The sequence below is a fragment of the Leptonychotes weddellii genome, chromosome 9 (assembly GCF_054177405.1).
Source record: "Leptonychotes weddellii isolate Sample4059 chromosome 9, ASM5417740v2, whole genome shotgun sequence".
NCBI classification, from domain to species: Eukaryota; Metazoa; Chordata; class Mammalia; order Carnivora; family Phocidae; genus Leptonychotes; species Leptonychotes weddellii.
In genome coordinates, this window is record NC_138377.1 from 112289891 (window position 1) to 112305233 (window position 15343).

The window sequence follows — 15343 nt, forward strand, 5'->3', positions numbered from 1 at the left end:
CGTTTCTATCTCTGGCACCCGACCCCGGGTGGAGTCTCCAAACCCAGCAGATCCCTGCGGTGCGCTCCCGCACGGTTCCTCCCGGGGGAGGAAGGGGAGTCTCCCCGGATCTGCCGCTTGTTGGGTCCCTGCTGGAGGAGCAGGGGCCCGACTGTGCCGCGGATCACGGTTTATGGCAACCCCGAGCTGAGAGCCCGCTCCTGGGCTCCGCCTCTGCAGCCGGCTTCCCTGCTCCGTTACCTGGGAGCTCTGCCGCACTCAGGCACCCCCGGTCTTTCTGTGACCCCGAGGGTCCTGAGACCACACTGTTCCGCGAGGGTTCCACCCCCCACTTAGCCACTGGAGCGATGTCCCTCAGCGGAGCGGACTTCTAAAAGTTCCAATTTTGTGCTCCGAGGCTCTATCACTTGCCAGAAGCGGCCGACGTAGGCCCCCTCCCCCGCCGTCTATCCTCCCGAATATCGCCTCCGATTCACTTCTCCGCACGTCCTACCTTCCAGAAAGTGATCGCTTTTCTGTTCAGAGAGTTGCTGCTCTTCTTTTCTTCGATCTCCTGTTGAGTTCGTAGGTGTTCAGAATGGTTTGATCCCTATCCAGCTGAATTCCTGAGAGGAGACGAAATCCAGGTCTCCTACTCCTCAGCCATCTTGCTCCGCTTAAAGATTTTATTTTTAAGGAATCTCTGTACCCGACGTGGGGCTTGAACTCACAACCCCGATATCAAGGGTTCCATGCTCCCCCCCAACTGAGCCAGCCTGGCGCATCTGTACATGATTTTAATGGCCTCTAACAGCCCTCTGGTGGGTGAACTGTGCTTCACATAACCACTGCGGGAGGGGAGGGCCAGCTCGGAGACTCTCCCTGCAGGTGACTTGAAGACAGGGGGCTACCCAAATGTTTGCGGCTCTCAGAATTTGTTAGGAAACAGTTCTCTCAAACCATGGAGGCCTGCTATAAACTTTTACAGGTGACCTGCCTGCCTAGCTCAGCCGACAGCTTCTCTTTTCATTTTCTTATGCTCTCCTTGGTTTTCAACACAGACTTCGCTAATGCTAATGTTGACCTTTTGCTTTGGGAGCTGGGAGCAATGCGTCTGATGGCCACAGAGAGGGTTGGGATACTGGCGCTTTCCAGAAGGCTCTGGGAGGGTCCCAGTGTTAGAGGCCCCCACACACGGCTTGGTGTTCCTCTTGTTCATAAGCAGATGGGCACCAGCACTGTTCTCTCTCTCTCTTTCACAGCAGAGGTTCTCTACCCTTGGGCTGCCCCAGAGCCAGAGCAGAGCCTGCAGGACCCACAGGGAGTGATGGGTTTATTGAGACCCCTTGTAGAGACCTGAGGCAGGCCAGCAGGCAGCCTGAATGGCATGGGGGTGGGGGTGGACACAGGCTTGTTCAGGCTGTTTCCATGGAGTGGCCTGGCAGGTGGAGGCCTGAGGTGGGGGTGTGGCCATCAGCTTTTGTAGGCTGAGGCCCCAAGGGGAGGGATCAGGGTGTGGAAGGCTGAGGGGGCCCGAAGCATATGGACGGCAAAGGCTGGAAGGGTATCCGCTGAGTGGGTGTTTAATCGGTACTTGGATGGATGGGCAGGTAAATGAGGGATGGGGACGGTTGGCCGGGTGGGAGACAGAGAAAGGGCCTTTGTTCCATCCCACTTGTGTTTAACTCAGAGTGGGCAAGGTCTCCATTTTTACATTGCTTCCATCCTGTCAAATTAACCTCCGTGCAACAGTGTTCTTCCAGTGAATACTGCGCTAATTAATTGGTAAGTAATTTCCTGTGCCCTTACTTTGATGACAGAACAAAATGCCGATTTTGTTATTTTTTTCAGGTTAAACTTGAAGCTTCGTCTGTTTGCTTTTGCACTGTGCACCGTGACGAACCTCAACATAAAATATTAGTCTTGGTTAATCCCCAGGACACGAAGACAGGTTGGTAGTTACTAATGGATTTAAAACACAGGGACTGTGATTTTATTGTTTACAACTAATGGAAAGAACTATGTCGGAAATGATGGCTGGACTCTGAGGCTGGACCTAGATGAATATCAAAGCAGGAGGGATGTATTTTCAGCGTTTAGACATCTGATAGCTAGCACATTATTTGTGTTTATTCACACACATGTGGGTTTTTGTATTAAGACACTGGACTCCCTCTCACCCACGATGGCTGTATCCTGAGCTGCTTTTGAGGGTAGCACTTGCGGTTCTTGTTAATAATCTGTAGGGGGTGCGTGCACAGGGTGGAGCTCGTTTGTTGGAGAGTCTCATTGCCCTCTGCAGCATGAGGCCTCTGATGGTCAGTTTGCCCGGGGCCACGCAGCTGGTGCACGGGAGGGAATTTTGCAAGGTGATGATTGGGTGGGGTTTTGTTTCTGGTGGGGAAGTTTATGTAATCTGTAACTCATTTATTCTTCCTCCGCATTATGAAGAGACCATTTGTGACTGATTTCAGCTCCTTGGAGTGAGTGCTGAGTTGCGTACGAGGCAGGGATCTGGGGCTGTTGGCCGTGGGCAGCACGATGGCGGAGGGGAGAAGGCTTGCAGCCCATCCCTCCACCTGGGGCCCAGAGCACCCGTGAGCTGTAAGCAAAGCACCTTTGAAGTCTCTGACTTTGAGGGGGTCCCAATTGAAATTCAGTTCTATTTTAGAAATTTTCTTCTTGATTCTTTTTTTCTGTGTTTTACGGATTTCCTTCCATGACCGTGTTATTTATTGCTTTCCTCCTAAGAAGTTAAAAAACCAAACCAACCCTTCATCAGTCAGCCCTCCTTAAACGATGTGGGATCTGGTGAAAGTTTGGGGTTAGAAGTCTTTCACTATAATTTGCAAAGGGGGCTTCCTTCGGCTCTCCAGCCCCACTGGAGACAGACCTTCGCCTTTCACCCTGCGTGTCTATCCAGGGGTTTGTACTCAGAGGATGCTCTGCCTGATTGGTGTCACAAAACCCAAGGTGACATCCTTGATTGGAGAAAGTTATTCAGCACAAAGACTGTTGTTTATGCTTCTTTTCTTGTTAATCTGGAGACACGAGTGCGCTTAGCTAGCTGTCTGGGAGTTTTTGGCATGTTGGCAAAGCCTCTTCATTGCTCCAAGGCTGAGGGTTGGCTGAGCTGTGTGTGAGAGCGTTAGGGTCAAGGTTCGGGACCACTCCCGTTTCTGTCCCACAAAGCCTTGCCTGCCGTGAACAAAGGGGGGGCCGTGAAAACCCCAGGCCTGCGCCTTTGCCTTGAATTTGGGACTCCCCCACCAGGTTAGCGAAAGTGACAAGATGTGCCCACAGGCAACTCCTCAGTGAACAGATTGTCAAAGAACTCAAAATATCATTTGCCGATTCTAAGAAAATGTCCAAATATCAGCAGCGCTTCGCCCCCTGCCTTTTTTTGGCATTTAACAACATCCTGGTTGTAGGTCTTTAACTATCATTTGCATAATGTAAACATATGACTGAGTCCTAAATCTGTTTCCTATTTATACTGTACTTAATTTTTTGGTTGTTTTCAAGAATGCATTGTAATAAATATTCATAAGCTCCAAGCAATCTTGCTCCGGACCTTCCCTTATGTATCATAGCGCTTTAAATCAAGTTTTCGCATGTTTTCCTACCGGCTGGGGCTCTGTGGTGCTCGCTGAAATTTTGAACGAGTTCCAAAAACCTCACAGGTGTAATCCATACCTCATGCTCTTTAATCCAGTATTGAGAAGCCAACACGATTGCATAAATGCACCTCCCGTGGCTTGAAACATATGGACTCAGAAGCAGCTGATGGTATCCCTAGACCCTCTTCACTCACGTGCTCAGTGGTGACCGTTGATCCTACTGTCCCTGGTTCCTTTGTAATTCTGCTGGAATGGTTGTATCTGGGAAGGCCGGGTGTGTGTTTGTGTGTATGTGTGGTTAGATGGAATCTAAAAGGATCTGGTGCTGTGTGGTAAGCCCCGTCTGTGTATGAGTTAATTATTGAGAAGCTGGTTGAGTCCATCATAGCCTTTCGAGATAACCCCGTGAGCAAAGGAAAACCATCCTGGAGTTCTGAATTCCCAGGGGGGCAAGCAGTTAATGCACATGACAGGCTGCTGTTAGGATGTAAGTAATGAGGCCCTCCAGCTTCCCCCTTGAAGAAGTTGGGGATGCACTTTCCAGAAAGGTGGTGTGGGAAGCACGTGTCTTCATCCCTGAGGGGTTCAGTCTGGACTGTTTCTTTGGTCAGAGGCTGGTTTGTCACCAAGGCTGCTGAGGAACCCCCCATTTTTTAGTTACCTCTGTACCTCTCAAGGGCCTTCTCTTTCATTTCTCCCTCCTTGTTTTGTTATTCCTCCTATTTTTAAATTATTAACGGATGTTAAGTGTTTACAGAGATAAAAAAAGACTCCTTATCAAAAAAAGCTGTGGTCTTTTTTCTATTTCCTGCATTAAATCAAAACTGCTTACCCTAGCATTCCAGATTCCCATCAGTTGATGGCCTTTTGCCTTTCTCATTTCCTGCGATTTGCAGAATAGAATAGGATGAACCTGGACTTTGGTGTCAGAGACAACTAATTTGGCACCCTGGTTCTGCCACCTGACAGGGGGACCCAGAGAAGTGATTTGGTCCAAGCCAGTTTGGTCATTTGCAAAATGGGACATCCCACTTCATAGAGTGTTTGGGGGAATGAAGTGATTTGTGGCAGAACATCTGATGCTCTGGAGCCTCCCGGGCAGAGAGTAGTCACGACCCTAGCAGAATTATTCCATCATGGAGCACCTTTCCTTGATTTTCCTTCGTCTTCGGGTGTTGTGTTATAGAAGCATGGGATATTTTTTTTTTAAGATTTTATTTACTTGACAGAGAGAGAGCACAAGCGGGGAGCGGCAGGCAGAGGGAGAAGCAGACTCTCCCCCCTGAGCAGGGAGCCTGATGTGGGGCTCAATCCCAGGACCCTGGGATCATGACCTGAGCTGAAGGCTTTATCCATCTGAGCCACCCAGGCGCCCCTAAAAGCATGGGATTTTAGTGTGGGAGGCCTTCTTGTCCACTGCGGGCCAAAAGTTGGCAGCTGAATTCCCTCCCTGATGAATTCTCCTTGCATACCTCATGGATAGGAAGGCAATACCATGATAGGCCAGGTTAGTCTGTTTTTGAAGAGCCCTAACAGTAAGAGAGTTGTTCCTTCTACTGATCCCAAACTGCCTCATTGGATAAAGGTCATACAGTCTATCCACAAGCAACCAATGATCAAGGATGAGCCAGGGAGGATGTGTCTCTACACCACCTGGGTAAAGAAAGACTCCGATGGCAGTTCACATCCTCAGAAGGCACAGTGGTCCCCAGCATTGAAGTGAGCTGCTGGAAAGCAGACGTGACCTGGGACTGCGTTAATGGAAGATAATCCCCCAGTGCAATTACAGCTCCGTTCTCTTTGGTGCTGCTCAGGCCCCTTAGGAAGCAAACTGGCACTTATCCATGCAGAAGAACGGGGCGATAAGAGGGCTTGAAACCATTTGAGCAAGGCTTGAGGAACCCGGGGCTGTTTAGCTTTGGAGGAGGGATGCAGGGGTCCGGAAGCTCATGTTCAAAGGGTTGTTTCGATCATTAGATTCAGTATTTTCCAAGATGATTTTCGGTGGTGCGATTGAATTCCAGAAGGAGAAAAAGGATGGATGATCTTTTGAATTTTAGTTCAATCCTAAATATATCAAGGAAAAAGTTTTCCTTTTCCATGAATATGCCTTTGATGCTTATCTAACCCTTGTTCATCTTAAAAACAAAGGAAAAAAAGAAAATAGGTCTCCCTGCTGAGAGCCTGTAGCTAGAACTGAAAGATTTGTCTAAGATTTATTTTTGTAACAGCCAATGATGCCTCTTTTGTGGTAGGGCTAATAAGGCTGGTGTATGATTCTGTCAGAAGGAGGAAGGTGGGGTCTGGGGAGCGCTGGCTTCTGCATCCTGGAATGGCCTGTTCTATTCTGGGGCAGCTCTGACTAGTAGAACATTCTTAAGGAGTCCAAACTGATATGCCCATATGTCTCCTGCCTGGCCTGGTGCCCCCACTGGGGCCGTCCTAGCTTACAGGCATGGCTCCTCCACAGGACAGATACTCCCGGGCTTGGGCCAGCTGCTGTGTCTGTCACACGTTCCTCGTTCTTCAGTTGCTCCTCCTGTCACGTTGCCTCCAGAGCTCATGCCATCCTGGATGAGTGGGGTGGCCTGGGTTCGGTTATTTAGCATCTCTGAGTTTCCGCTTCCTTTCTTTTTACTCAGTGGTCTGGCCTGTGGCCCAGCAGCAAGGCATCACCGGGAAGCTTGTTAGAAATGCAGGAGCTTGGGCCCCCCTCAGACCTGCTGAGTTAGAATCTATACTTTAACAAGATCCCCAGGTAACTGGTGCACATTACCATCTGAGAAATGCTTGCTCAAGAATAGGGAGACGTGAGTGGTGGCTGGGAGCTTTTCTCACTCCCCTCGGACATTCTGCTTCCACCAACTCAGCCTCAGTGTGCCTTGGCATTTCCGTAGAACCAACCCAAGGTTGACTCGCCTCCAGCTGACAGCTCATTACCATGCATATCTGGCTTCTGGGCTTTTTAAACACAAACTTATTGTTACGACATGGCCCTATCCTCCCAAATTTGTGGAGTTGATGTTTTGAACTTATAGTAGAAACTACTTTTATTCCCGTTATACATATAAACAGATTTGTTACTACATAATTCACATATCATACAATTACCCATTTAAAGCATACAGTTCAATGTTCAATGGTTGTTAGTATATTCACAGAATTGTGCATTTATCACCACATGTAATTTTCACGATCTCTAAAGGAAACCAACGTGTCTCCCCTTAGGTATCACTTCCTTCTGCTCACCTCTCCTCCTCAGCCTTGGGCAGTCTATTCTGTTTCTTTGAATTTGCCTATTCTGGATTTTTTGTACGAATGGAATCATGCAATGGTTGTCTGATTTCTTTCACTTAGCATGATGTTTTCAAGGATCGTCCATGTTGTAGATGTTTCAGTACTTGGTTTATTTTTATGGCTCAATACTATTCCATTGTATGGATATACTGCATTTTGTCTCTCCATTTACCAGTTGATGGGCATTTGGGTCATTTCTGTCTTTTTTTTTTTTTTTTAAAGATTTTATTTATTTATTTGAGAGAGAGAGAATGAGAGACAGAGAGCACGAGAGGGCAGAGGGAGAAGCAGACCCCCTGCTGAGCAGGGAGCCTGATGTGGGACTCGATCCCGGGACTCCAGGATCATGACCTGAGCCGAAGGCAGTCGCTTAACCAACTGAGCCACCCAGGCGCCCCATGGGTCATTTCTGTCTTTTGGCTATTACGAATAATGGTGCTGTGGAAATTCATATACAAGGTTTTGTGTGGGTAGATGTGCGTCTGTCTTTTCTAGTCAGTGTTTTTGTTTCCTTTGGATAGATACCCAGAAATGCAGTTGCTGGATCATATGGTAGTTTTATTTTACATTTTGTGAGGACACTCCAGACTTTTTTCCACAGTGGCTGCCCCAATGTACGTTCCCACCAATTGTGCACAAGGGTTCCCTTTTCTCTATATCCTCCACATTGTTATTTCTTGTCTTTTTGATACTAGCCATTCTAACAGATAGGAGGTGATGTCTCATTATTTTGGTTTGCATTTCCCTGATGGTTAGTGATATTGAACACTTTGTCATGTACCTGTTGGCCGTGTGTGTGTCTTCCTTGGAAAAATGTCTATTCGTATTACATGTGTTCTGAGACTCAGTTTCCAATGTGTGGAGGGGGTGTTTTCCCACATAACACCAAGTAGTTCTCCATATACCAGCTGGGTGTTACACTATTCGACTCAGTAGGTTGAATTCTGAATGGGTGTTACACCAACTACCCAGAGGTAGATGGGACAGGGTAGAGGTAGATATGTCCTTAGAAGCATAAAAGTTTAAAATTTTTACTATCAGTTTATCTGTGTTTGGTTGTTTATGCTTTTGGTGTCATATCTAAGCAAACTTTCCTTGCTGGAAGAGTAAGTCCTTCTATCCAGTTAGATGAACTCTTTCTTGCATCAGATCCCAAGGGGTACGGGTTTAGTTCTACAAGACTCTCCCCACCCCCTTCAGAGACCAGTTGCAAGCCCAGATTGCTACTTTGACTTCTGATCAACTGGCTACAGATTGGATGTTCCCACAACCTTCTCTTTGAACTTCAGATGCCAATTGAACATCTAGGTTGTTAGCTGTGCTTCAGGCCGCGTGGCTATAAATCGGTTTCCCACTTCTTTAGTTTGATTTGTTTGCTAGAGCGGCTCACAGAGCTCAGAGTAACATTTGACGTACTACATTACTGGTTTATATCAAAGGATCTAACTCAGAACAGCCAGATAGAAGAATTGTGTAGGGCAAGGTTTGGGGAAAGGGCGAGGAGTTCCTCATGTTCACCAGCCTGGAAGCTCTCTAAACCCTCTCCTTCGTGATATGGGCATGATAGGTTACATCATTGGCCACTGGCAATTGATTTGACCTCTAGCCCCCTCCTCTTCTCAGAGGTAAAGGTGGTGGACTGGAAGTTCCCATGACTAATCCCATGGCTGGTTCTCCTGACAACCAACCTCTGTCCTTAGAAGCTCCAAAAGTCACCTTGTTAACATAACAAGACACCTTTGTCCCTTAAGAAATTGCAGTGGTTTTAGGCGCTCTGCCAGAAACTGGGGATGAAGATCAACTATATATATTCCTTATTATAAATCCCAGTATCACATGGATCTTATGCCCATTTTGTAATCGGATTGTTTGTTTGTTTGTTTTTGCTGTGGAGTTGTAGGAGTTCTTTATATATTTTGAAAGCTAACCCTTTATCACATATGTGATTTGCAAATGTTTCCTCCTGTTTTGTGGGTCGCCTTTTCATTTTGTTGATGGTTTTCTTTGCTGTGCAGAGGCTTTTCAGTTTGATGTAGTCCCACTTGTTTATTTTGCTTTTGTTGCCTTTGCTTTTGGTGTGAGATCCAAAAAAGTCATTGCCAAGACCAATGTCAAGGAGTCATTGTGGTTTTTAAAAAATTTTATTTATTTTATGTTTATTTTTATTTTTTAGAGTCACTGTAGTTTTGATTTGCATTTCCCTGATGACTAATGATGTTGAACATCTTTTCAAGTGTTTACTGGACATTTTTATATCTTCTCTGGAGAACTATCTATTCAGACTCTTTGCCCGTTTTTACATTGGATTCTTTGTGTTCTTGTTTTTGAGTTGTAGGAATTCTTTATATATTCTGGATACAAGATCCTTATTAGATACATGATTTTCAAAAATTTTCTCCTATTCTATGGGTTGTCCTTTTACTTTCTTGATGGTGTCCTTAGAAGCACAAAAGTTTAACATTTTTATTATGCTCAGTTTATCTGTGTTTGGTGGCTTGTAGTTTTGGTGTCACATCTAAGAAACTTTGCTTGTTGGAAGAGTAAGTCCCTGTATCCAGTTAGATGAACTCTTCCTTCTGGTTGTTAAGTTAATGTCATGTAACCTTCAGAAGGTGTGCATTCTTTCTTTTTTATTTTAAGTTTATTTATTTATTTTATTTTTAAGTTATCTCTGCACCCCAACGTGGGGCTTGAACTGACGATCCTGAGATCAAGAGTCCCATGTTCCACTGACTGAGCTGGCCAGGTGCCCCTGAAGGTGTGCATTCTTAATTTTTTAATCCAAGTAATTAAACAAGAATGCTGGTTTTTTTTTTTTTTTTTTAAGTAGGCTCCACACCCAGCATGAAGCCCCTCATGGGGCTTGAACTCGCCAACCTGAGATCAAGACGTGAGCTGAGATCAAGAGTCTGCTGCTTGACTGACTGAGCCATCTAGGCACCCCCGAAAATGCTGTTTTTTTTTAATTCATGCAGCAATTATACCACTGAACATACACCCAAACCACTATTTACCATACATCTCTAGTTCATCCACAAGGAAATTTAAAGAGCTTTTATGAAATGCATGCCTGAAATTAAGAATGGGGGGAAATCTGGCCAGTGAAATTAAGATTACTTACGTTTAATAATTTTCCTAACACTAGCCTGGAACACTTGTCAGAAGAGGGAGTGAGGCCAGTGTGTCTTCTTTGGTCTTGGTGAATTTCTGCTGATTTTAAATCCAATCTTTGTTTCCTAGGGTCGTTATGTACCATCTTTTATAATTCACTCTAGACTCGCATTAAGAGGGGATGTTCGGGGAACCAGGCATTGGTTCCAAGATCTACATCTTCCCCTTACACACTAGGATAGCACTGGTTCATTCTGGGGTTTTCTGGCCTCCCATGCTCTCAGAGATTAAGGGTTACAACTTTAGGATCACATTCGCAGGACTTTCTGGCCCCTGGGACATAAATTCACTGTGTCTAGAGATTTGAGCTCCTCTGGAAGTAGCTAATGCACCCTCTCTTGCCTTTCCACTATTTCCAGTTGCCAGACTTGCTCCTAATTTGGCGACCCTCCACCTTCCCAGTGAAGATGGTCCTCTGTGACCTAATATTAGAGCATCTGGCTAAGGTGCGTTCCTCCCTCCAGATTCTCCCCTCGGAATCGAGCCAGCCTCCCCAGGCTGCTCACTCTATTTTCCTGAATATTTTCCCAGCCTGCTCAGACTTACTCAGTGCTCCAGCCTTTCCCATGTGATCTTAAAGGATTGTGCTGGGCCTGGGGACCTGTCCTTGGTTATGAGGGGCCGCCCATCCTCTATACTTGTTCTTTTAACCTCTGACCCTTTCTGTTTGGGAGGTCTTTCTGCAAAGTTCTGGGCCACATGTGTAATTTTCCTAGATGATCTCTACCTGTTTTCCATGTTAGGAAACTTGCCAGATTTTTTTTTTTTTTCCTAGCACTTTTTCGGATAATTATCTGTTCAGGTTTTTTTTTTTTTTCATATAAAACCCAGTAGTCAGATGATCAGAGAGGATGAGGAGGAATGTCCAGAGGCTGATTAAAAATGGCAATTTATAATTAAGTCAAATGAAGGAGAACTAATGCCACAGTGCTACAGGAGTTTCCAGAATAAAGGGTCATTTGGGTCTTGCTGGGTGTAGGGAGGGGCCAACCCTGGTTCTTGGTAGGGAAGTGGCGATCTGGTCAAAATAGGGGGCAGGAATTCTCCTCTATTTCCTGGGACCTCTGGTTCTCTCTCTCCGGGCACTTGGGCTCACTGGGGGTCACACAATGATCACAGACACTGCTCTTCTGCCCTACAGGGCTGGGGCTCTGGACCTGAAGGAGTACCTGCAGAGGACCAGGGGACCCGGAAGGTGGCCCCCACCACCTACTCCGAGCAGCTCCCCATCTTGGAGGGTCTGACCATGACTCACACCAGTGCCGTCTTTGAATATTTTGAAGTTTCCTTTCACAGAACCTTCTCCCCGGCCCTTGGCTGCAGGGAGGCCATGCTGAGGGCAGGGAGAGAAAGATGACTAGTGATGCTCTGGAGGATGGGTGGGTTCTGGGGCTGGAGACATGGGGGTCCTGTTTGGATCTTCAGCCCTTCGCAGATGCCTTACGCATGACCAGAAGGGACGATGAATAGAAGGAGAAGCCAACAAATCCTTGGGAGGTGCTTAGCGCCCAGGGGAGGGATGCTGAGGGCTTGCCTGGCGGGGAGGGTTGGAGAAACAGTGGGAATGACAGGATTGGGGGTGGATTGCAGGTGTGGGAAGGAAGGGCTGGGAATGGCTTGGGTTGCAGCTGGGCTGGTGGTGGTGCCAACAATGTCGGGTGATTTGGAAGGAAAAATTGGGGGTGAGGGTAAGCTGAGCTCATGTCCGAAGTGTCTGTGGGACCTCAAATTGGAGGGAGGAGTCTGGGTGGGGCCCTGGGCCCTGGGCTCACCTTCAGTGTGGGGCACATCACTTTGTAGTTGGTCCCTGGTGGCTGTTCATCTCTCCAGTCATTTCCTATGGCTGATCTTAGATGGATGGTCAGCTCTTGGCGGGGGGGTGGGGTGGGGGCTCTACCCGGAGGGTGTTGGCTAAATTCTCGTTAGCTCCCTGTGCAGGGCAGACAGACGTGTGCAGGGGAGGTGGCCAGGCTGACAAACAGAAAGCAGGATCCTTCTGGAGAAGGCAGCCGGAGGAGAGACTGTTTGCTGTCTTTGCCACACGTTGACTTCTCTGGTTAGAACGTCTATCCCCCTAGCTGGCTTCCAGGACGTTTTGTGACCAAGCATAACACTCATCCTTCAAATTGCTGCTAATTTATTTACAGTTTTTGGTGATTGCATGTCATGTGCACCCTGAGAAAAACAAGCAGGGAATCAGAAAATGATGATTTTTTCCTGGAAAAGCATGCCCATTCTAGGCCTGCAGCGACAGCAAGAGCCAAGGCAAACATTCAGATGAAACTGGAACCGCTGCGGAGCCCGCCTTCCCAGTGGCTGTCGTGGGCCGGGTGGGATTGCGACACGCCGGGCCCGAGTCCAGGCCGACTCTGGGCTGCATTCGGGGCAGGTGGGTGTGGAGTCGGGGATGGGAGGTGCACCCCTGAGCTGCCCGGGGGCCTTCAGAATTGGGGAACCCTACCTGGGATGCTCCTCACCCTTGAGCGTGCTGTCCAGACTTTGGGGGACGAGTCAAGGAGGGAAGGCCCGAAGGTGGTGGTGGAAGGGTGCCGTGAATTTCTGACCCCCAGAAAGAGACCCAGCTAGGGCAGCTCCTTGTCCTGAGTGGGCCTTAAAGGGAGAGGCCTGGCCTCCTGGCGTGGGGGATGGTTGGGGCTTAAACACAGCTCTGTTAAGCAGGATGAGCCTGTCAATCTGACCCAATAAAATGGTGGTTTCTGTATGTCCGGTAAAAAGCAAGCTACTATGGGGCGGGGGGGTGGGCGGAGGAAAGGCTTGCAGGCCTGGTGAAATCTGAATTCAACATGAGGAGAAGTAATTGCAGTTTTTCTGCTTTGAAGCGTGAGGACCCCACAGACTCACGAAACCTAGTGTCCAGGGACCACCTGGTTAGTAGGCACCTCATTGGTGTAGCTTCCCATGATCGCGTGGATGTTGGGTCTTGGTGTTCGTTTGTTTTTTTTTCCTTGAAGATTTTATTTATTTCTTTGACACAGAGAGAGAGCACACAAGCAGGGGGAGCCAGCAGAGGGAGAGGGAGAAGCAGGCTCCTCGCCAAGCAGGGAGCCCGATGCAGGGCTCCATCCCAGGACCCCGGGATCATGACCTGAGCCAAAGGCAGATGCTTAACCAACTGAGCCACCCAGGTGCCCTGGATCTGGGAGTTTTGAGTCTGTGCTTGCCTTTTGGGTAATGCAAAGGTCAACGTCAGCTGAGGACGGGTCCCTCCTCCCACCTTCCACACAGGTAGAGTCCCACGTAAGTGGGTTTGACAGTTTGGGGGAAAAGAATTCTGGCCAGGAATGCAGCTTCAGTTTAGAAACCTGTTCCTTCTAGCCATGAAGGCGACCCCCAGGTTCAGGAGGACCAGAGTTCACTTAAGCCAGAGGGGCTCCGAGGGTTCTATTTTCCTTGGGCAGTGATGGATGCAGTTTGAAGAACTATGCACAGCGACAGCATCGTGTTTTGGGAACACATGTTGGCTATTGTTTGGGATTTTCTTCTTTATTCCCTGTTAATTTATGGCACTTACTGTGAGTTGGATTTAAATGTAGGGGAAAACAGCATCCCGCAAACAAAGACATGTCATTCTTACCAAGGGACTAATGGTATTTGCGAAACAGGGAAGGTCTGAGGAAAATATTTCTAGTGCCAAAGATAGAGCCATTGTTTGGGGGCAGGGGTGCGTCTGGGAGGCATCTGAGGGTTTTACCTGTGCACTGTGGGCTGCCTGCACTTCTCTCTGCTTCCCTGGGGCCTGAGAAACTCACTGCACTTGCCTTGGTCGGTCCAGCCTGGTGATTTTAAGATTCCTTTCCTCCATGCACTAGCTTTGGTGCGGGCTTCTTTCTGCTCCAACACCTTGCAGTCCAGCTGTAGCTCAGGATCCAGCCACCCCATCTTGCCCCTCTTCCCTGAGTTAAAATCTAGACTCATGAAAACAAAATTGCTTAAGGCAACAAAGGCCCGAGAGCCACAGGGAGCCTGTTCCAAATATATTGCAAACCAGATGTTTCTCCATGGCAGAGAGGCGCCCGAGTTCATGGGGCATCTGGGGAAGTGTTTTCCTTTAAGGAAGACATCTGTATGGAAATGGCAGCCCGAGTAATGTGATGTGACAGTTGCTATGTCAACTTGCGTATTTCTCTCCTCCCCTTAAATTATTGACTGGCTCGCTCAATGTTGCATAAAAGTCATGCAATGCCTTGGAATGTGTTTATGTGCTGTCCTCTGCCAGAACTTTTCAGCATTTCCCCCCCCCCACGTGTATTTTGCTTTTGGGAAGATGGCCTGTCACTTTGGTTTAACTGTGCTCTTTTTTTTTTTGTCGAACTACATATTTCTTAGATTTGTAACGGGGCAATTGATGTCAGCTTAGAGTCCAGGGGAGACATCAAGGTGGGGCGGGGGGGTGGGCAGCAGGGGACTTAAAGCCCTTTCAGTTGTGATTGAAGAAGTATAGACCAGGGACCAGTACGTGAACAACTTGCGGTTAGTGCGAGGGGGTAAGACGTATCTGTGTCAGCCCTTTCCGTCTTTGGTTCCCAGGATGGTATGGGGGCAGGGACCTTCTCTGTGTCTCTGCTCAGCTCCGGGCTGTGTATCCAGCTGCCTCCCTCCTGGCTGCCCCGATCTCGATCTCTCTAACAGGCATTTCAAAACTGAAGCCTTCACGTCTCCATCTTTTGGTCTTCCCTTCTTCCTGGTGGAGGCACCTGTGTTTTTCACTCAGGCTCGAGAGCTGGCTGCCACCCCAACCTCCCCTGTCTCTTCTGCCTTAGACCAGTCCGATACCCAGGGATGTTTTCTCTTCCCTGGGCATCTCGCTCCCCACCAGCATGACTGCTCTGCAGTCAGCCCCTGCTCACTTCTTGTCTGGATCACCGCAGCCTCCCATTGTCCTCCCTGCCTCCAGCCTCACCTGAAACCATTCTCTACACCCAGGCAGTGAGATGCTTCTTCAATGACCTTTTTTTTTTAACTTCAAAAGGGCTAATTCCTCCTACCTGGCCATAATCCAACTGTTCTCTTTCTAAAACACCACTCTGATTATGTCTCTCACTGGCCAGACTCTTCCAGAGACTTTCTGTGAAGCTCATACCTCAGCCTGGCCCCCACAGCCCCCAGCTGTGAAGCCCAGTCTGGCTCAGGCCTTTAACTGGCACTCTTCCCACAGAAAGACTGCTGTGGTGTGAATGTTTGTGACCCCCATAAATTCATGTGTCGAAATCCAAACCCCAGTGTGATGGCTTTAGGAAGTGGGGTTTTGGGGAGGT

General features: G+C 48.0%; 1 protein-coding gene across 4 annotated transcripts in view; it reads left to right on the plus strand.

Annotated features, from left to right (window-relative positions):
* Positions 1-15343, plus strand: part of FAM169B (Protein) — a 256991-nt gene that overhangs the window by 21338 nt on the left and 220310 nt on the right. For all 4 annotated transcript variants that reach the window (XM_081831589.1, XM_081831587.1, XM_081831590.1 and 1 more), the window contains exon 3: positions 1831-1930. In XM_081831589.1, coding sequence (XP_081687715.1) covers positions 1831-1930 — 100 coding nt within the window. The remainder of the gene's footprint in view (positions 1-1830; positions 1931-15343) is intronic.